Below are 22653 nucleotides of genomic sequence, written 5' to 3'. Positions count from 1 at the left end.
ACAGTGGGCACAGGTACGTTGCTGGTCTGCCCGAGCAATGGGAGAGAGTTGAGAAGGCCCATTTAGGGTTTTGTAGGGGTGGGGGGGAGCAGCAAGCTACATGTGGTACAGACAGGATCCCTTTCCCCTCAGAATACTTTTTGATACACTTTCAAACCCCTTCTTTATCAGCATCTTGTGGCCTATTCAGAAACACACTCTGCTCGCAATGTGTGACTCGGTACATCTGGGTAGAGCTGTGTGTAACCTGGAGCTCTAAAAAAGAAAGAAAACAAAAAAATATTCCAGTTCTGCATGGGCAGAAACCGAATTATACGACTGGTGCAAATCTGTGCACATTTTGGATCATTTTCTTGTTTAGCATGATTCTGTTTTTATCACTTTGCATAACCTGTCCTGTTTCTGCTGGTCTTAGGGAAAAGCCAAGGAGCTTTTCCTCTGGATAACAGAAGGTTTTATTCAGCCATTCTTTTGACTTCAGAGATTGTCACCAAGCACCATAGATGTACAGATGTACATTTTTTTTCTATTGTGGGCTAGGAAGCTGTCTTTTTTGTTGCTTGTTTAGGAAAAAAAAGCAAAAGATGAGATTCTCAGGAAGTTGATTTCTGCCCCAAGTGCCACCTTTTGCTTCCAATTTCCGTCTGCACAAAACTGTGGTTATGCACACCTCTATAACTGTAGCCTCTTTTTTGTTAACAAGCTAATTTCCTGAAAAGCTGGGGGGGGAGGAATATCAAACTGAGGTTGGCACTGGCAGCTGTGAGCATTCCAGTTCCAGGGCGATTTCGGAGTACTTCAGGCCTCAAACCACCTGTCACACACTTTTGGAGGGTGCTTTGGGGCCAATAGGGTGGGCTCTGCCTAGCAGCACCTACCCAGAATTGCAGGGTGAGACAGGATTTCCTGGAGATCCTTTTAGCTGGAGATGCCAATTTTGGACTTGGGACCAGTGCTTCCTTTAAGCTGTGGAATCAAGTGAGCAAAGGTTTTACTTCGTGAACTACTGGCATTAAAGTTGTGAGCGAGTGATTTGGCTACTGCAGAAATGAGTGTGCTCTGGGGTCATCCTTCCTGAGCTAAAACAAAAATGTGTGAGCCGGAGGCTAAAAAACTGAGCCAGCTCACACTCACCTCAGATGGAACACTGCTTAGGACTGCCTGTTTACAAAGCAGGTACTCTGCTGCTCGCCCACACATGCCACCTGCCCTCCCACAGAGATTTTGTACCTGGCCATGGCCAGAAAGGAATTCAGCTGAATCTTGCTTTGGAAAGCACTTCTGCCAGCTGTTTTGAAGAGGAACATGCAACTGTTTTTATGTGAACTCTGTAAATGTAGCGCGGATCCTCCCACCCGACATGAGGTATCCTCTATAGAAACACAATGAGTCCGCTGCACTGGAACTTCTGTTTCTTCACTTCTTTTTGTATTAGTGATTCTTGCGGCACTGGAACTGTGCACCGAATAGTAGAAGCGTCTCCCCCACCCTCCAAAGCAAGGCCCGGGAAAAGACTTCTGGACCTCCCCGTTTTCTCCCTGCTCGGGTGCGTCTACTGTAACGTGTTCACAATGGCACTGCCCCTGGGACTGTTTTAACGATTAAAAGGGAAATGATCATGATGGAGTTTTGGTATTGCTGACTGGATGTTTGCATTTTTTTTCAGCTTTGTGGGAAGTGGATTTTGCTGCCCACTGCAATTTAATGATGATGTCCTCCTCGTGTCATGGGAGATATTTGAGGATCAAAAATGCCACTTTGGTTGGTAATTCCAGAGGGGGTGGCTGTGTTTAGACCTGTGGTAGAACAACACGGGAGTCTGATGGCGCCTTAAAAATGGATGATGTTTTATTCCGTCATTGGCTTTTATGAGTCAGGCCTCACTTTGCTTGAGAATGTTAGCTCTGACTCAAAAAAGACAAGGCTGGAATAAACTTCCAGGTGCCCCTGCCCTGGATGACTCAGGCTACCCTGATCTTGTCAGATCTCTGAAGATGGTGATTACAATAATGGATTTATACCCCACCCTGTACTCTTGAGTCTCAGAGCAGCTTACAATCTGCTTTACCTTCCTCCCCTTGCCCCCAACAGACACCCTGTGAAGTAGGTGGGGCTGAGAGAGTCTTTAGCTGGCCTGTTTGGAGTCACAAGACGAAGATATTGGATTTATATCCCGCCCTATATTTTGAATCTCAGAGTCAGAGCAGTCACAATCTCCTTTACCTCCCCCCCTCCCAACAGACACCCTGTGAAGTAGGTGGGGCTGAGAGAGCTCTCACAGGAGCTGCCATTTCAAGGACAGCTCTGCCAGAGCTATGGCTGACCCAAGGCCATTCCAGCAGGTGCAAGTGGAGGAGTGGGAAATTAAACTATTCTCCCAGATAAGAGTCTGCGCACTTAACCACTACACCAAACTGGCCCTGAAGCTGAGCTGGGTCAGTCTTGGTTAGTCTGTGGATGGGAGACCCCCAAGGAAGTCCAGGGTCGCTCTGCAGAAGCAGGCAATGGCCAAACCACCTCTGTTGATCTCTTGCTTTGAAAACCTTAGGGGGTTGCCGTAAATTGGCTGCGACTTGAGGATACTTTTCACCTCTAAGGCACCCCTCATTTTGAAGAGTTGTGTATACCTACGAGGAAGATTAACCTTTTAAAGAGTGGAATGGCAAGCCCTCCCCTCTGCTGTCCTATCGCTTTGGAGATGTTCCTGAATATCAAAAGTGGCATGCTGGGAGACTTGCAGCGTGGGGTGGGGCAACACTCCCTTTAAGCTGTGGAGTCTCGTAAGCAAAAATTCTACTTCGTGAGCTACTGGCATTAAAGTTGTGAGCTCCTGCAAAAATTAAAGTTTGCTCTAGGGCCATTTTTCCTGAACTAAAAAATGTGTGAGCTGGGGGGGCTAAAAAACTGTGAGCTAGCTCACACGAATGAGTCCTGTGGCAAAAAGTGGTAAGCTGCAGTACTGCAGTCCCAGCTCTGCTCATGGCCTGAGTTCGATCCTGGCGGAAGCTGAGTTCAGGGTTTAAGGTTGACACATCCTTCCAAGGTCGGTAAAACGAGTACCCAACTTGCTGGGAGTAAAGTGTAGATGTTGATGGGGAAAGGCAATGGCAGACCACCCTGTAAAAAGTCTGCCAAGAAAACATCATGATGTGATGTCACCCCAGAGTCAGCACAATTACCTTTACCTTATTGGATATTGAACTCAGAGGGAACACTGGGGTGGGGAGGGGTGCTGTTGGAGAAGTCCCCTGCGGCGAGAGAGGGAGGAACCTGTTGGTTTGATAGCATGACGATGCTTCAGAGGCAGGTTTGAGTCTTAAAAGCCAACTGGGAACAAAAGGCGTGCCAGAGTCCTTTATTAGAGCAATAAGCCCTCCCCTCTGGTGCAATAGGCATGGCACATCCTTTTTGGAAAAAGAGAGAGCAGAGGCTGGCTGGGAGTCCTGAGTCTTTGCAAGAAGGGACCAGCCGGGTCTCATGAAAGGCAGCTGCCACTTTGTGCTGCTGCTAGACCATGCCAGAGGTTGGCAGCAGAAGGATGGCAACGCAGCCTTCCTCCGAAGCAGCTGCTGCCACGGTTATTTTTCAGAGAGGGGGCAGGGCGGGGAGGGAGAAGAAACAGCAGCAACGATGTCACGAGTTCAAAGAATCCAGGGCTGCTCCGCTGTTGCACTGACAGCAGCAATCTGTTTCCAGGAGTGCAGGATCGATCCTGCTGCAGATACTGAGCGGGGACCGAGGTAAGCCTCCCCACTCACTTTGTGCCTCTGCAGGATGGGATCCCTGCTCACTAGGGAGAGACAGCGGGGGGGGGGGGAGGGAAGGAGGCTGGTGGTCCCCGCCTTGGACAGGCAGTGGTGCAGCTGTGCTGAAGGGCAGCGACTTTGGCTGCCCCGTTCCTTTGGTGGCGTTATCGCCAGGCCAGATGGCAGGACGCTGGGATCACCAGGCAGGCATTTTCCAAGGCAACCTGCCCCAGCCGGAAGGTGGAGCCAATCTGACCACCTAAGGCTGCTGGCCTACGGAGCCCCTTTCAGAGAGTGACGGAAAGGTCCGCTCCACCTACAAACCGGGAGTGAATGCTCGTCTGCAGTGGGAGGCGAGACTGGAAGAGTTCGACATCGGCCATGCTGATCCCGCTGCACATGGACACGTCCAAGCACTTCAGTTGCCGGCACTCCCGACCGATGGCCCTCAGGGTCCTGGCAAAGTAAAACCCCGTCATCAGGGCTGGTTTTTTGTAGCAGGAGCTCCTTTGCATATTAGGCTATGCCCCCCCTGATGCAGCCAATCCTCCAAGAGCTTACAGGGCTCTTAGTACAAGGCCTACTGCAAGCTCTTGGAGGATTGGCTACATCAGGGGGGTGTAGCCTAATATGCAAAGGAGTTCCTGCTACAAAAAAAACCCTGCCCGTCATGAATTGACCTTCCTAAGGGGGAAATCCTGACCCTGTAGGGGCAGGTGATGGTCTTTGTCACAACACTCTTCTCTTCCACCAGCAGGCTTCACCCCTGGGTCTTCTGGACTCTGCGATACTTACTGCAGGGTCAGCTGGTTGCAGCCGGAAAGGACGAGGTGCTGAAGCCGGGGCAAGGTGTTGGCTGCCTCCGCAAACCCTTTGTCGGTTAGGTTCATGCAGTGGCTTAGCGACAGGTGCTCCAGGCTGCGGCAGTGGCGGGCGATGGCTGTGAGGCTTGCGTCCGTGATGTTGGGCACCAGGCTAAGGGCCAGGTGGCGGAGCTCTGGGAAGCTGATGACCTGGGGAGGAGGAAGAAGACTGCAGATTTATACCCCGCTCTGAATCGGAGACTTAGAGAGGCTCACAATCTCCTATATCTTCTCCCCCCAAAACAGACACCCTGTGAGGTGGGTGGGGCTGAAAGGGCTCTCACAGCAGCTGCCTTTTCAAGGACAATTCTGTAAGAGCTATGGCCGTTCCAGCAGCTGCAAGTGGAGGAGTGGGGACTCAAACCCGGTTCTCCCGGATAAGAGTCTGCACACTTAACCACTATGCCGGACGGGATCTGGAATAACAGGGCAATAAACAGGAATAACATGGCAAGCAGTCGCAGAAGAAAATGAGGCTCGGGGGACCCAGCGCCAGCTGGGCTTGAGGACAGCCAAAGGAACTCACACCTCTGAGAACAAATTTTGAGTCCAATGGCACCTTTAAGACCAACAAAAGTTTATTCAAGCCTGCTTGAGAGTAGATGAATGGAGCCTAACAACAGGGTCTCAGTTGCTCTTAACAATGAAAAAGGATACTTTTACATTTTAGTCTACTTTGACATATGTATTGCTCCGCTGTTTTTCCCTGTAATTAAATCCAAACATATTGTGTGACCTTAGCTTGTTATTGCTGTTTAGTCTTTGAATATGTCAAAACATCTTCAATAAGTGGTATGCTAGTTTTCACCTATGCAGAGGCATCTGCTGGATGGGTGCATGGATAGCTTTTTTTGAGCAGGAACACAGTTTCAGCTGGCTTGGTGGTAGGGGGTGTGGCCTAATATGGAAATGAGCTTTTTCTATAAAAACGCCCTGGATACAGAGAGAGAGAAAGAAACAGACAGATAGGGATAGATGGATAGTTCATACACACAAACACACACACACACACTGTATATATACATATAAACTGCTATCTTCCACTTCAATGTACTGCTATCTTCCGCTTCTGAGGAAGTGTGCCTGCAAATGAAAGCTCACACCTTGAATAAACTTCTGTTGGTTTTAAAGGTCCCACTGGACACATCTGTGCTACTGCTTCAGACCAATGTGGATCCGTGTGCCTCTTAGAACATCTGGATCCGTGTGCCTCTTAGAACATCTACCCCATTTCCAGCTGACTCACAACTGAACTATGCACTCACAACTTTTACATGTGAGCCAGGAGAGAGAACGGGAGGGCTGCCAAGCCCCTGGTCCGGGTGAGGCTTCCCCACCCGGGAGGTTCCCAACCCGCCAGCCCACATTGGGCTGGCGGGGGGAACCTCCCCCGACATCATCGGTGCAATGATGTCACCCAGAAGTGATGTCATTGTGCCGGTGACGTGCAGCGGCCGCTCTAGGCGTTTCCAGGAAAACTCTATTGTACACTCTATGGTGCACACAGTCTGCCATCCAAAGTGGCGTATCTGAGAAGGTCCGTACCATGCTATATTGAATACAGAGTGTCATAATCTGAGGCCTAGAGCAGTTTAGAGGGCAGGGAGAAGCCTGCCTGGGAGTAGATCCAGGGGCCTACATCTCCCAGGATTCCTTCTGTCTCTGACAGAATTTTGGAGGGAAAACTAGCCAAGAGGGGGTGGGGCATGGGAGGGAAAGCATAAAAGGCCTGGCTGGGAAGGTTTGTTCTCTCTGGAAAAGGCTGCTGGAGAGAAGGCAGCAGGGGAGATCCCTTACCCAAGAGGTGAGTTCTGGCAATAGAGGCAGGAAACGTCTATAGTCAGACGCGTCAGGGTTTTTATTTATTTTCGCCAACCTTTACTGTATGTATATTTCACTGTTGCACTTAAAAAGTTTTTTATTACCCACCTATTGTTTGAACACTGTGAACAAACTGTTGTTGTTCAGCTGCCTGGGTCCTCATGTCTCCTTGGTCATGGCTTAAAGGTTTTACTAATAAGGAAGATACGGGGGTGGAGTGGTTGGGTGCCCAGAGTGGTGGCAGCCAACAGAAGGCTGTTCCTGGTCCCCTGCTGTGTGACACAGGTCCCCATCTTATTAATGCCGCTGTGACCCTTCCCCTCAAGGCCCCACCCATAACTTCCTGCCAAGCTCCCAATAACTGTGAAGACCAGAAGCCTGGAGTTTCCAGTTCTCTGCAACTTGTCACCACCAGCTACGGACCTTGCTGTTTCTCTGCATCCCTTTTTGCATCTTTTGCCGGCCTCCTTAGGTCTTCTCCTCTGCTTCTTGTGCCAGCGATGAACTTTCCCCCTGTGAATTAACCTGCTTCCCCCTCCTCCATGACTCACCTTTAACCAAAACCGCTTTTCTCAACTCCGCTAACCTCACCTTACTCTTCTGCTGCTGTGCTCCAGATCAGTTATCAGGGCTTTTTTTGTAGCAGGAACTCCTTTGCACGTTAGGCCACACATCCCTGAGGTAGCCAATCCTCCTGGAGCTTACAGTAGGCCCTATAAGCTCCTGGAGGATTGGTTACATTGGGGGGGGGGGGTGGCCTAATATGCAAAGGAGTTCCTGCTACAAAAAAACCTGGTTATTGCTAAGCTCTGACATCTCCCCACCCCACTACCCACATCCTCCCTAATGCAAATCTTGGCAGTGCCCCCCATCTTTTTGGGACCTGCCATGGCTGATGCTTTATAAGGCACCTGGTAGACAGCTGCAGTCCTGCCACTGCCCTTGCCTGCAGCCTGGACCAGAGGCAACCGCAGCCCACGAGCTCCATGTCCAAACCTTAGCTATGCTCATGTCCGTCAGCTTCCCGCAAGCGGTCAGGTCAAGCTCTTGCAGGCGGGTCAGGGAGTCCAAGGAGGCCCGGTGCTTCTGCTGGCCGTCCCGCTTTGTGAGGTCAGTGAGGATTGGGGCCTCCTGCTCCAAATCCTGTGGAGGCGGCAGGAAGAATCCCATGTTCCCAAAATTCCTGCTGAACTTCGGACCAGCGTCCTTCTATCAAAGCAACAGAATGGAGGGATTAACGGAGACGGGGCTCTTTCTGCCTCCCTTCCCCTGGCTCCGCTGGTGGATCAAACTGTGGCACATGCAATGTTGGGGAAAGAGGATTGTGTCTCCAGGGTGAAGGACATACTCTGGAACTGGTGCCATTAAATAATGGCGATCAAGACTGTGATGTGCCCAAATGCTTCCTTAAGTAAGCAGGAAAACAAAGCAAGGAACAGTTTTAGAGGCTAAAAGATTCTTGAAAGAAGCATTCTTATCTTCGGCAAATCTCCTTTACCTGTCTCTCCAAAAATGGAAACACGTGACCAATGGTCCCTCTAAGCTGCAGAGTCTTGTGAGCAAAAATTCTACTTTATGAGCCACTGGCAATAAAGTTGTGAGCTACTGCATGAATTAGTGTGCTCTGGAGTCATCCTTCCTGAGCTAAGACAAAAATGTGTGAGCTGGAGGCTAAAAACCTGTGAGCTAGCTCACACTAACTCAGCTTAGAGGGAACACTGCATGGGACAGCTGTGACTACACCACCACATTGGAGGGCGCAATGCTACGGCAGACTCTCACCCAACCTGAATTGCCATTGACTGTGGTATTGTAATCGTATCTGGCCTGTGTTCTCTTTGGCAGTGCTGCTATCTGCTGCTACAGTCCACTTTTAAAAGAGGAAACTGCCACAATCTAGAATGTGGCAATTCTGTCATCTGAATCCATCTTTATGCTCTAATGTGCAAGAAAGGAGCATGACCTGTTGGATCTGACCAATGATATATCCAGTTCACCCAGCATCACTATTCTTTGACAAAAGTGGCTGAGCTAGCTGCTACTTGTCCTGTTCGTTCCCATAAGAACAAAGGACTCAGATACTTGATATTTGAATATGGAGGTCTATGGAAGGCTCCTTGCCTCCATAGCTGTCTTCCATGAAGTCATGAAAGATAGTGGACGCCACAAAATACATGGAAAGACAATTTTATCAGTTGAGCGAGTTGTGAGCACTTCCTTCTGATTGTCCCATGCCAATGACAGGCTGTCAATCTCAGAAAACTGGACGCTACTTGTCCTCCTCTCAAGCTGGATGCTGAGTTACCTTGGGTGTTGAGGAAGTCATAGAACTAGCAAGCATTGCCTGAGCCTCATCTGTTACCTGACTTAACCAACTTGTCCCACTAGCTAAGAAGAACTATGTACCACAAGACATAGGAGCTGGCCCAGATTTTTGCATTGCTTGGCAACAGTTTTTTTTTTTCCAGGTTGATCCACAGAAAGGATAACCTTTCTTCCTCTGGGACAATCCTGCAGCAGTTGTGGGGAATCAGGTATGAAAAAATGTACTGTTCTGGTCCCTATAAGCAGGGTCCAGCATGCAGCTAATGGCAGTTGAACTCTAGGGCTCAGAATTACCAAAAAGATGCAATAATGCCAGGCAAGGTGTGAGTCTCTTCTCTAAAGTTGTTACCACAAGAGTTTGGCTTATTCTGAATTGCCTGCACCTGTTATGTCGCTCCCTTCCTCCCCCTGCCCTGTGATGCTGCCAGGCTCCTGTTTCCCCAGGCTGGGGCTTTTAGTAGCACTTGAGGTTGTCAGATGGAACACCCTGCGGGCTTCATGTGGAGGAGGGGAGAATCAAACCCTGTTTTCCAGATCAGAGTCTGCCACTCTTAAAAGGCTACATCCCGCTGGCTCCCATCCTGATGCATTAACCTTTTACAAGCCTGGAACCGTCAGAAAGAACCAAAAGACAATATAAACATTCACATGACACAGTAAGCAGTACAGAACTTGCATAGCTGGATTGTACTTAAGCTTATACACAGCAGTATAGACCAGTCTCAATCATTTATCTGGGTAAGCTGGTGAACTTTTTGTACCATGCAACCCTATTAACCTGCACAGAAAAGCCCTCTTGAATTGTTCAGTTTTGCATAGTGTGCGGAAAGCCAAGAGAGTGGGAGATTTCCTGACCCCGCTGGGCTCATCTGGTGTGCAGAGCCCCTAGATGTGGTCCGGTTGATGTGGAGGGGAGGGGGTAATTTGTGTCTCTGCTGGGAAGACTTTCAGCTGCAGATGTGACATCCTGCCTAGCCACAGCATACAGAGCGTCCCATCCTCACCAGAACAGATGCCTGCCCTTAATGCCGACCACATCCTCTGTCATCCTGAGAAACCAAGGCCCTCCCATGCCTCTTAGACCAGAAGCTTAGAAACAAGGTCAGGGAGGGGGTGGAGGATTCTCTCACCTCCTTGAAGTGATCCCGTGCCTCTCTGGGTTGCTCAACTCCCAGCAGGCCCCAATCCGTCAGTTCCTTGCACCAAGCCAAACGCAAGACAGTCAAGTTCAAGAGGTAGGTCGAGATGGCTTGGATGCTTTGGTTGGTGATGGACGTGCAGGAGGAGAGATCCAAAACCTGGAGGCTTCGGCTTAGTGCTCCAGCCAGCGAGATGACAGAGCTGTCCTATGAGAGGCAGGAGGAGAAGGTCATGGATCTCTTTCAAGCTGCTAATGCAAACTTTTTGATTTAAGTTCCTTTCTTTATCATCTGCCTTTGAGTGTCAAGGCAGATGACAGATTTGTAAAAACCATGCAATGAAGACCATCACGATTAATCCAATAAGCAATGCAAAGAAACTGGATTGCACTAGAACAGATTTGAGTCCAGTAGCACCTGTAAGACCATCAACAGTTCATTTAAGGAATGGGCTTTCCTGTGCATACACATTTCTTCAGATATATAAAAATGGAAGCTAATGTGTCATATATAGAGAGAGATGCCCCTACAAAGGTGAACAGCAACTTAGCATACAACTTAATGAAGATGTTTTGACATATGCAAAGACTAAGGTTAGAGGTTAAAATACGTTTGGATTTAATTGGGGGGTGGGAACAGTGGAGCAATAAATGTGTTGAAGTAGGAGAGTAATGTGTAAAAGCGTCTTTTTTAATTGTTAAGAGCAATTGAGACTGCTGTTACGCACCATTTGTCTCCACTCATGCACGGAGTTTGCTCTGTTAGAACTGTGAAACAAAAACAGGATGCCGCCATATAAAACAAGCTGAAGTGCAGCATTTCGTTTGATGCTCTGTATTTTATTTGTTTCTATACCGACTTTGCTCGAGACCTTCCATGAGAGAAGCGTAATAATAAAGGAAAGGATGCTGAAGTGCACAGAAACTGTAGCTGAAGCTACAGAGCAGCAAGGAAAAGGAATTGTTTTGCATCCTAGAATTCTGGTTTAAGCTCACATGCCACAATCAAAGCCCTGCCTATTTTTCCAAACTTTCCTTATTTACACATCTGTGTTTTTTGCTCCGCCTTTGTCCTGTAAGGCTTGTGGGACAGCCTGAATTACGCTTCTGGATATGCAATTTCTTTGTATTTAAGAAGTGAACCTCTGAATTGGGCCATACCATTGAGCCGTACAGGCCATACCACTTAACCGTACAAGTATTATTCTCGATAGGCTGCCAACTTGGGAAAGCTACTTGGGTAGAAAGGCAGTCTAGAAATGCTTTAAATAATAAATAATAACAATGTCCATGAATGTTCCATTTGGCTTTGGACCTGAGTGGCCAGGGCGGAGTGGCCTTCACAGGAAGGTTTCGAAGTCTGCTGCTGGGCTTGTATACACACTTAATACTGGAAAACAAAACAAAAAACTTGTATTTTGAGAGCATTTGTTGTCCTTAGCCGAGAGGTGGTCTCTTGAAGAATGGCAGCATATCTAAAACATGGAGAGGAAGACGACTGCCTGTTGAATTATTCATTGTGTTGCTACAAAGATAGGAGAAGGATACTCTTAGAGACAACCCTTAAAACTTACCTTTAGCAAAGCACAAAAGGCAACGTTTAGCGAGACCAACTGAGGCTGCCCCTCAATGGCCCCGAGGGCTTTCACCAGTTCACTGGAGCTCACAAGGCTGCATTCGGACACATTCAGGCTCCGGAGGTTTCTCAGGTGTGAGATGCCCTGGAAACCGGCGTCTGTGACCCTTGGGAGCTTCCCCAGCCCCAGGCACTGAAGGTCTGGGAGGCAGGAGCAGAGGGCCAAGATGGCCCGGTTGGTCAGCTCAGAGCAGCCGCTCAGGTCCAGCGTGGTCAAGCGAGGCTGGTGCTGACCCAGGATGCTGACAGCCTCGTCGGAGAGGTCCCGGCACCCCTGGAGCACCACCTCGTGCAGGCACAGGTTCTGCACCCGGACCAGGGACTTCATGGCCTGGCTGGAGATGCTGGTGCCGCTCAGGTCCAAAGCCTTCATGCTGCTAGCCTGCTCTGTGAAGAAGCGCAAGAGGTTGCGAAAGGACAAGAGGGCCGAGGAGTTGTAGTCCCGGGAGCCGCGGTACGCGTCAAACTCAAAGGTGATGTGGCAGCGGGCGAGGGACAGCCTGGCTAGCCGGGGGGTGCACCTGGTCAAGCGGTTGAAGGTGAGGTCGGACAGGTAACGCACGCCAGACAGGTTGAGGTTCTGCAGGTTGGCCAGGGCTTCTTGAGCTTGGAGGAAGGTCTCCTGTTTGGAAAGCAGAGTCCCCGGCATGAAGAGGCTGTTGCAGCTGCTCAGATCCAAGGTGGCCAGGCAAGGGCAGGTGAAGAGGAGCTCCTCAAAGCAGGCTTCTGTGATGCTGCTCCCCTGCAGGCACAGGTGGCGCAGGTGGGGACCCAGGTAACCGGCCACATACTTGATGACCTCTCGGGAAGTGGAGGAACTGTCCAGGTTTGTGAGCTGGATGCTACAAACCCGTCTCCGGGACAGGCTTTTGATGGCCCCGAGGGAGGTGGAGGAAGCCGGGATCTTGTAGAAGATGCTGTCCTCCTGGAAGCCAACAAGCACCATTAGACTCTTTCTACAAAAAGCCCTGGGTGAGACAATGGTGATGTCAGGGGGTGTGTATCAAGCATTGTAAAACTCAATGGTGTTCTATAGTTTTAGGGCCCTCCATAAAGCTGGTCTGTAAAACATCATGGAGGGCCAAGGTAACATGGCTCTGTTATTCTTCCCTCCCCACTCTGCTGCTTTATGGCTTTGTGTAGTGGAATAGGAAACGGTAATTAGTAGTGAGATGAGAAGAAGTGTCACCTTCCCATACATTCCTGCATGGGAGTATAGACCATCTGGGAAAGCAAGGACGAGATACTGATAACGTAGTGAGAATGTAGACTTTTATGATAGTTTATGCACTGGCTGGCATTCCTCACCCCTTCCCGTGAGAAACCTTTGAAATGTGTCTTAAAAGAAGTGTATCAATGTATTGTTGGTATCACTCTCAAGGTCCTGTACCAGGAGAGCATCTCAATTTAGCAATAAACGTAGTTTTGTATCCACTTGACTCATTCTTTTGAAAATTGCATGCTTGACAGCGTGACCTAATATGCAATTAAGTTCCTGTTGGGCTCTTTCTACAAAAGAAGCCCTGTGTGAAACAATGGTGATGTCAGGGGGTGTGACCTAATATGCAAATGCGTTCCTGCTGGGCTTTTTCTGCAAAAAGCCCTGTGTGAGAGAATAGTGATGTCAGGGGTGTGTGACCTAATATGCAAATGAGTTCCTGCTGGGCTTTTTCTGCAAAAAGCTGTGTATGAGACAATGGTGATGTCAGGGGGTGTGACCTAATATGCAAATGAGTTCCTGCTGGGCTTTTTCTGCCAAAAGCCCTGTGTGAGACAATGGTGATGTCAGGGGGTGTGACCTAATATGTAAATGAGTTCCTGCTGGGCTTTTTCTGCAAAAAGCCCTGTGTGAGACAATGGTGATGTCAGGGGTGTGTGACCTAATATGTAAATGAGTTCCTGCTGGACTCTTTCTGCAAAAAATCCTGTGTGAGACAATGGTGATGTCAGAGGGTGTGACCTAATATGCAAATGAGTTCTTGCTGGGCTCTTTCTACAAAAGAAGCCCTGGAGAATAGTGTTGTAACTTTAAGTTGTCTTGGGTCCCCAATGAGGATAGTGGTACAAATAACTGAAGTCACCATAGCCAAAACTCCCTTTCGCAGTTTAAACTGCCTCACAGGATTGTTGTGAAGTTAAAGTAGTAATTCCATTTCCCCCCCTCTTCCCAAAATATCCCACTGTCTCAAGCTCTTTAGCGTATGGGCAGGACAGACATCAGATGTTTCAACAATATGTGTTCAGTAGGCACGGAGCGAAAGAGCTTGCCAATTACAATTCCCTAGCGGGGCATCCATAGAGAGAGAAAGGCAAGAGGCAGTTGGGCTTACAAGAGATAGAAAAGTGTTCCAACAAGTACGTAACGTTATTGTTAAATGCTCTCCCAAGCCATAAGTGGTGGTGGAGGGAAACTGTACACAAGAACAACGCTTTATACAAGGCAACTTCGTTAGTATAGGTTCATTTATGACATACTCTGCCAATACATGGCTCTCAGGCATTTGTTGACTGCAACACTCATGTCTGATGGCCCAGTACATAGGTTTGATTCCTATTTTGATGTATGACACTTTTTTTAAGGGCCTGGAAGAAATGGGGGGGATGTTTATCCTCAGAATGGTATAAATCAGGGCTCCTCAATCTTTTTTGACCTGCAGACATCTTTGGAAGTCTGGCACAGTGTAGCGAGCACAGCCGCAAATGGCTGCCACAAGATGGCTCATCTTCAGTCACTCCGTGAAGATCTTCATGCGATGGTGGCAGCTGCTGCCAAAGCAATGTTTTTTTTTAAAAAATCTGAAGACCCAATAAAGTCTCCAGCGGCCAATCAGAAGCCTTGCTGGTTTAAGACCCTCACCTGGCCCCTTTCACTTTCTAAAAATACTTGGTAGGCAGCAGAAAAAGTATCGGCAGGCACTCAGCGTCCACGGGCACCACACTGGGGCCCTTTGGTATAAACCAGTTCTCGTCCGCCACCAGTCAGAAGCCATGGCAAATGAGGAGGGCGCTGCCTATGATCTCAAATGCCCAGTTTATATGCTGGCATTCTGGATGCCTTCCCAAGATTTTTGAGGTGTACCATTGCATGTGGGTAGTGGGAGGAAACAGCTTTGAGAACCAGTGAGGAAAGTGGCTGCTCACCTGTCGCAAGGAGTCCTGGGCGGCAAAGTACCAGCTTCGGTTCACCAGAGAGGCCTCTTTCCTGTCAGGGATAGGCAGGAAGTTCAGGATGTGAGTGATCACCTGTCAAGAAAAAAAAAGAGAGAGCATCAAGATGGAGACCTTGCCAAAGGGGACTGCCTGCTTTCTCCCCAGCCGGGTTGGTTTGGTTTAGTTTAACTCAGTTTGAGCCTTCCCTCCCCTGCAAGCAAGCTCAGGGTGTGTAATGGTGATAACAATAAAACACGAATAGAATCATAAATTGAAAGGGATCCCCAGGGTCATCTAGTCCAAACCCCTGCACAATACAGGAAATTCACAAATACCTCCTGCTAAATTCACAGGATGGCCATCTAGCCTCTGTTTAAAAACCTCCAAGGAAAGAAAGACCACCACCTCCCAAGGAAGCCTGTTCCACTGAGGAACCACTCTAGCTGTCAGGAAGTTCTTCCTAACATTGAGCCGGAAACTCCTCTGATTTAATTTCAACCCGTTGGTTCTGGTCCTACCTCAAAACAATAGGCATAGATGAACAACTAAAACAATATCAGATAGCAGCCAAAACAAGTAAGGCAGTTAATACAGCCCAAGAGGGTTTTGGATCAGGTACAACAGCGGATATTAAGATACTATAAAAACAAAATGAGCGGGGTAGGGAGTGAGAACATGGGGAGACCAGACAAGATGGTTCCTGCTGCCTCAACCGTAGCCATGGTTTGAAAACTCAAACAACCCTCAACACCTGATCCTTCCTCCTTTCCTGAAGCTCTTCCTTTTCTGGAAATGGTGAGCAGGTTTGTTGGTTGGTTTGCCATCAAGTCACAGCTAGCTTATGGTGACCCCACAGGGTTTTCAAGGCAAAAGATGTTCAGGGGTGGTTTGCTATAATAATAATATTTTATTTATATCCTGCCCTCCCCACCGAAGCGAGCTCAGGGCGGCTAACAGCATATTCATATAATTATACAAAGGTTTAAAATCACATTAATTTTAAAACATTCCAATCTAAACCGAATACAAATAAATACAAATAAATTTCAGGTGCTAATTCTGTTCATAAGATAGTGGTGACAGAAGTCGTTCAGCCGGCAAAGGCCATCCTGAAAAGGGTGGTCTTGCAGGCCCTGCGAAACTGGTCAAGGCTCCGCAGGGCTCGCACTTCTTCCGGGAGCTGGTTCCATAGGTGTGGAGCTGCGATAGAGAAGGCCCGTGTGCGAGTATTTTGTAGTTTTGCCTCCTTTGGTCCGGGGATAGTCAGCTGGTTCTTCCCTGCTGACCTCAGTGCTCTCTGGGGTTCATAGGGGAAAGACGGTCCCTCAGGTAGGCAGGTCCTCGGCTATTGCCTGCCTCTGCGTTGTGAGCCTGATATTGGACAGTTTGGTGTGGTGGTTAAGTGCATGGACTCTTATCTGGGAGAACCGGGTTTGATTTCCCACTCCTCCGCTTGCACCTGCTGGAGTGGCCTTGGGTCAGCCATAGCCCTCGTAGGAGTTGTCCTTGAAAGGGCAGCTGCTGTGAGAGTCCTCTCAGCCCCACCCACCTCACAGGGTATCTATTGTGGGAGACGGAGACAAAGGAGACTGTAAGCCACTCTGAGATTTTGATCCAGAGAGAAGGGCGGGGTATAAATCTGCATTCTTCTCCTCCTCCCATCTAAATAGTAGCCAGGGCCAACCTTGCTTAGATTCTGCAATCTGATGAGGTCAAGCTAGTTTGGGCTATCCAGGTCAGGGCACATGCAGGTTTGCTCGCCACTCAGTAGAGAACTTGCAATTCTGTAGTGGAAATTTAACAGGGACAAGGTACAGGCAGACAGCATACCTGTTTACAGATAGGGCGAGAATGTTACAATTGTGAAAGGAATGGTTGGCAGTTGCTGGGTGGAATGGTATCGTTCTATGGAACACAAAGCAAATCTTCATGCAGCCTGGTTGAAAGAGTCCTAAATGTTGATGACTCCCCCAGAGCTAAAACGATTACACAGCCGGCTGCATGAGAGCTGGCGTGGCGTAGTGGGGAAAAGCGGTGGTTTCGGATCTGGCGTGATCAACCGGGTTCGAATCCCCGTCTCCTACTCCACGAAACCTGCTGGGTGACCACGGGCCAGTCACGTTCTCTCAGCCCCACCTACCTCACAGGGTGCTTGTTGTGGGGAGAGGAGGGGGAGGTGGTTGTGACCCGCTTTGAGGCTCCTATCGGCGGCGAAAGGCGGGAAACAAGCGCCGACCCTTCTTCTATACCGCCCTGAGCCATTTTATGGGAAGGGCGGGATATAAGTCATAGAATAAATAAATATTTGTGATTCTTCCCATATCTCCCTTCCCCCCTATTAAAACAAACACACATGCAACTACACTGATTTGATATGCTTGATAGGAGATACGGTAATAGGCTCTGTCTGAAGAGACTGGAATTGTAGCCAACTTAATGTGCGTTAAAATCAGATTTCATTTTAAGCAAGCTATGATGACTCATGAAAACTCATACTGGAATGAATGCTCCTCCACTTTAAGGTTCCACCAGACTTCTGTTTTACGGGTTTTAAAAAAGGTGTTTTGTATAACTGCAGTGTAACTTTTTTTAAAAATGACTAAATATAATTTTAAATCCCTTTTAAATAAATATTGATTTCTAAGGCTGTTGCTCATCCAGCAGCCTGCTAAGAGGCAGATATTGCGTAGACAGAATGAGAAAATGGAGCAATAGGTTTTGTCTGTTTTCCGAAGTGAGTGAAATGCTGGAAACTGGAATCTGCATTGTTTGTGGCTTGTAGCAGGAACCTGTGCAGAATAACTGCATGCAAGAGGTATACTCCATTTATACTTTGCATACCTGTGGTAGGTTTGTATAAAGTGAGTCTAGAACAAACTCATTTGTATGGGTGTATCAAACTCATTTGTATGGGTGTTCTGTCCTCCATTTTCTCCTTGGCAAAACCCTGCATGGTTGGTTGGAGGAACAAAAGAGGGAGAACATTTCCAAGGTCTAGTGCTCTAACCACTCCACCGTATGGCGCAGAGGCTCAAGGCCAAGCATTTTCTTCACTACACCAAAGTCAAGCATGCCAACACGCCGTTGGTACCCACCATTTGGGAAGATGGAAACTGATCAGGGGTTGAGAGGGCTTTGCGTTTGGAAACACTAAACCTTTTGTTCAGACCAGATGAAAAACCCAGACACTGCCAATCCTTGTCAACAAGTGGGTATGATATAGCAACATTATATGATTAGATCATAAAATGCAATTAATGATTAACTGGGAGTTTTTGATAAGAAACACCATCTGTGTGCCACAGTTCTGATGGGTCTTGTCACTCCTCCTCCCCAGCAGATGTGAGTGAACAAAGAAGCTAAGTCTGAATTCTTTTTATGGCTGCTGTTTCCCCCTCCATAGTCCCCCCCCCCCCCATGCATCAGTTGTCAAACTCAGATAGACATGGCTGCAATTCCAGGCTTTTCTTAACAAACCACCAGCAATTGGTAGAGTGTGTTTTATCTCAAAGTCTTTGGTAACCAGCTGTGCACTTCAACCTGGTAGGGCAATGTCCACAGAAAACCTGGCATCCACAGGAGGTCCTGGGCTCAACAGGGGAGGTGGGTCTAGAGCAGTGTCCCCTCTAAGCTGAATGTGAGCTAGCTCACAGTTTTTTAGCCTCCTGCTCACACATTTTTCTCTTAGCTCAGGAAGGATGGCTCCAGAGCAAACTGATTTATGCAACAGCCAAATCACTCACTCACAGCCTTTAATGCCAGTAGCTCACAAAGAAGAATTTTTGCTCACAAGACTCCACAGTTTAGAGGGGAGTATTGGTCTAGAGTAGATGGCCACACACAACAGATAATTGGGCTTCCACTGGAGGTCAGAGAATTTAGACACAAAGTGCCAGGATGGGGTGGCTGTTAGTTGTTTGGGTTTATTTAAAAGATCCAGATCCTATTCCTCACCCCAAAACGGTTTTCAAGGCACATAGGAGCCAGAGCTGAAAAAGCTCTGGCTCTAGTTGAAGCCAGCCTGACTTCCTTTGGGCCGAGGATAGATAAATGGTGTTGTGAACTCGACCGTAGTGCTCTCCGGGAAAACTAGCTGGTTCATCTAAATGTTTCCCTGAATAACTACAGGTATACGCAGGCCAAGAAATGGGCCTACCTGCCTGAATCGCCTGCTTGACCAGGTGAAGCCAGGTGTCACGTTGGGCTAGGCTTGGAGTTCAAAGCCCAGTTTGCCATGGAATTCAGTGGATTTTTTGTTTGTTTGTCTCCTTTTGTTGCTTTGGAAGGAAGTGGGCAGAAAAACAAGCTATAAATAAATGGGTCTGGCCATTCTCTCTTTTAGCCTTTTGTTACTGTCCATGGAGTTTTCTTGGCAAGGATACTGGAGTGGGTTGCCATTTTCTTCTCCAGTGGATTGCATTTTTTTTTTTCCCCTGCAGCCGCTGTGGCCGGACCTGCCTGTCCCACATTGGTCTTGTCAGCCACCAGCGAGCCTGCAGCAAACGTGGACTATTGCACCCTTCTTAAATCTTCGTTCGCGAAGCCAAGCCGAGAGAGAGAGGGATTGCATTTTGTCTGGGTTCTCAGCTGTGGCCTGTCCATCTTAGGCGGCCCTGCATGGTTTAGTCCACAGCCTCACTGAACCACACAAGCCCTCTCGCCACGTCAAGGCAGCAGTCTATGAGAGAAGCTCAAATACTTTGGCCATCAAATGAGAAGGGAGCACTGACTGGGGAAGACCCTGATACTGGGAAAGACAGAAGGCAAAAGAAGAAGGGGACGACAAAAGATGCAATGGCTGGACAGTGTTATTGATATAGCTAACATGAATTTGAGCAGACTTCGGAGAATGGTGGAAGACAGGAGGGCTTGCCGTGACTTGGTCCATGAGGTCGCAAAGAGTCGGACTCGACTGTGCAACTAAACAACAACTTCTTGCTTTGCCAACCTCTACCTCAAAGTCTTGTTGTAATGATAAGATGGAAGAACTGAAACTTCCATACCTTGATGTCCTTGAAGGAAGGGTGGGGAAACTGAGCTTTAAAATACAATATTTTTTATTTAGTTATATCTTCCAAAGAGCTCAGATACATGATATTCCCTTCTTCCATTTTTATGCTCATGACAACGCTATGAGGTGCATTAGGCTGAGAGAGAATGCCCACGGCAACTGGGTGTGTTTTAGAGGAAGTGGAAATTTGAACCTGGGTTTTCCTAGATCTAATCAAACATGATAAGCACCTCACTGGCTCTCTACCCCAAACCTCCTTTTTCAGTTCAGCCTTAGGTCCATGTACCCTAACAGAGAAAAAAGACTTTGAGCATCTATTTCCCATATTAAGGCTTATGTCACTCCTAATCATGTACTGGTTCATAGAATCATAGAGTTGGAAGGGACCTCCAGCGTCTAGTCCAGGGGTGGCCAATGGTAGCTTTCCAGATGTTTCTTGCCTACAACTCCCATCAGCCCCAGACAGCATGGCCAATGGCTGGGGCTGATGGGAGTTGTAGGCAAAAACATCTGGAGAGCTACCATTGGCCACCCCTGATCTAGTCCAATCCCCTGCACAATGCAGGAATTTCACAAATACCTCTCCCCCACACATACATCCCCAGTGACTCCTGCTCCATGGGTCCCTGGCCAACCTGGCCTGGAGAAAAATTGCTGACTGACCCCCAAGTGTCAATCAGCATTTCTCTGGGTGTGTAAGAACTGAGCACTGAAGAGTTTCCTCCCAAGATGTCCAAGCATCATGTCCAATCCAAAGCTTGTTCTCATTCAAGGTGCTGTCAAGCACATCGGTACGTCCATGCCAATTAGTACCTATATACCTTTAAATAAGGATGTAGGGCTTTGCACCCACATAAGAGAAGCCATGTTGGATCAGGTCAATGGCCCATCCAGTCCAACACTCTGTGTCACACAGTGGCCAAAAAAAACAAGTGCCATTAGGAGGTCCACCAGTGGGGCCAGGACACTAGAAGCCCTCCCATTGTGCCCCCCAAGCACCAAGAATATAGAGCATCGCTTGCCCCAGACAGAGTTCCAACAACACACTGTGGCTAATAGCCACTGATGGACCTCTGTTCCACATGTTTATCCAATCCCCTCTTGAAGCTGGCAATGCTTGTAGCTGCCACAACCTCCTGTAGCAGTGAATTCCATGCGTTAATCATCCTTTGGGTGAAGAAATACTTCCTTTTATCAGTTCTAACCTGACTGCTCAGCAATTTAACTGAATGTCCATGAGTTCTCGTATTGTGAGAAAGAGAGAAAAGTACTTCTTTCTCTACCATCTCTGTCCCATGGATAATCCTGTAAACCTCTATCACCCCTCAGTCAACGTTTCTCCAAGCTAAAGAACCCCAAGCGTTTACCCTTTCTTCATAAGGAAAGTGTTCCAACTTCTTAATCATTTTAGTTGCTCTTTTCTGAACTTTTTCCAATGCTATAATATCTTTTTTGAGGTGCAGTGACCACCTCAAAACACACTAGCCTCATATACACTTCACCAGCATCTTCTCTAGCCCTCGGATTCCCTTTCAGGCAAGACGCTCAAAATCTCATTGACCCCTCAAATTCTTGCAGTTTCCTTTTGTAACTGGCACCAGGCAAGTTGGAATTGCATCTAGGAATGTCTTTGCAAAAATGAAATTTTAGCTCAGACAAAGTTCTGAGACTTTTCATACATATAGTTTCTGAATACAGATGGGTAATTGTTGGGTGCTTAGCTCAAAACGTAGTGGGGGACAGGGCACAGCACTGTGCAACTTCCAGTTCATGACATAGCCTTTTGGCGCTTCCAGCCCTATATAAGTTTTTAAAGGACTTTTTAGAAGAATTGTCAGCTGCCTTGTGTATGACCAGAAAGGCAAGGTAGAAATATTTAGAGGGGGGACAATAACATAAGCCTGCTGGGAAAAGGCAGTCCTTGTACGTCCACACTCGTTGTTTCCATTAGCAGCCAAAGGGGCTGTCTGTGCTCTCCAGCCAGCCTGGCCCTTGGGACAATTGGGAAGCGCCTGAGGACAGCAGGGAAAGAGATCTGCGATCTGTCACTTCCAAGATTCTCCCATAGCTCTGCCTATTAGGAAGGAAAGCGATGTGCGCTAATTCCATGGACTCTGATGCTCACCCACAAGCTCTGCCCCTTTTTGAAGTTTTTTTTTTGGTTAAAATTATAATTTAAAAGGAGATTTAAATGTGCAGAGCTTTTGTACGTCTATGTGTACATACAGAGTTTGTATACAAGCCTTTGAACTAAACACAGCGCATCCCTAAGTAGAGTTACTCGGAAGGAAGCCCCTCCAAACCCCACGGATCCTATTCCGAACGGAAGAGCGCGCAGGGCTGCAGCCTCAGTCGGACCCCCTTGCAAGGCAACTCGAGAGGACGAAGACGGAGACAGCAGAAGAAAGGGCGAGGTGGAGGAAAAAGGAAATGAGAGCTGGAAAATCAGAGCCAAGTGGCGTCCGGCCAAAGACAATGCCGTGAGGTCACCCACAGCAAGGAGCATTCATGAATCCAAATATTTATATCTCGTCCTTCGTCCTCTTGGCTCAAGGCAAGCAAAACCCGCCCCCAAATAAAACATGCACTAAATCCCGCTGACACGTGTTTGTAAGCACATTTGTACACAAGCACACGTGTCGGCTCAAGATCTGCGCCCTTCTGAGGCGCTGCCCACTCTGGCAAGCAACCCCTGCAGGGTCTCCCCCGGCTTTACCCCCGTCCGTCCCTCCTCTCCCCACTAGGCGTTCCTACCTCCACGGGCAGCTCCCTCGCCTCCATCATCGCCCACAGCTCTGCCTCACCGGAGTCTGACCGCGACCGGCTTCCATAACGGCTTGGCCACTCCCCCTCCTCCGCTCGGCTCCTCCCCTCAGCCCCCGCGCCTCAGCTTCTCGAATTCCTATGACGGCGGCGCGATGCATCTTGGGAACTGTAGTCCTCCGCGACAGCACCTTGCCCCG

General features: G+C 48.3%; 1 protein-coding gene across 1 annotated transcript; it reads right to left on the bottom strand.

The window, feature by feature from the left end:
* Positions 1-3339: 3339 nt before the first annotated feature.
* LOC132582678 (F-box/LRR-repeat protein 2-like) lies at positions 3340-22533 on the bottom strand. The gene is made up of 7 exons (XM_060254354.1): positions 22445-22533; positions 14671-14772; positions 11468-12454; positions 9886-10101; positions 7427-7639; positions 4542-4759; positions 3340-4202 (listed from the first exon to the last, which is right to left on the bottom strand). Exons 1-7 carry the CDS (start codon positions 22472-22474, stop codon positions 4034-4036), a joined length of 1935 nt encoding a protein of 644 aa, XP_060110337.1. The 5' UTR covers positions 22475-22533; the 3' UTR covers positions 3340-4033.
* Positions 22534-22653: the final 120 nt, after the last annotated feature.

This window comes from Heteronotia binoei, chromosome 14 (assembly GCF_032191835.1).
Source record: "Heteronotia binoei isolate CCM8104 ecotype False Entrance Well chromosome 14, APGP_CSIRO_Hbin_v1, whole genome shotgun sequence".
Lineage (NCBI taxonomy): Eukaryota > Metazoa > Chordata > Lepidosauria > Squamata > Gekkonidae > Heteronotia > Heteronotia binoei.
Note: the sequence above shows the minus strand (reverse complement) of the source record. Positions and strands in the feature narration are given on the sequence as shown.

Bases quoted from the DNA above. Each gene is read 5' to 3' on its own strand.
- LOC132582678 (XM_060254354.1), bottom strand. From the start codon at position 22,474: ATGATGGAGGCGAGGGAGCTGCCCGTGGAG. The intron at 14,773-22,444 runs GTAGGAACGCCT...TTTTCTTGACAG, and splicing joins CGAGGGAGCTGCCCGTGGAG to GTGATCACTCACATCCTGAA. The intron at 4,760-7,426 runs GTTTGGACATGG...CCTCCTCCCCAG, and splicing joins CGGACATGAGCATAGCTAAG to GTCATCAGCTTCCCAGAGCT.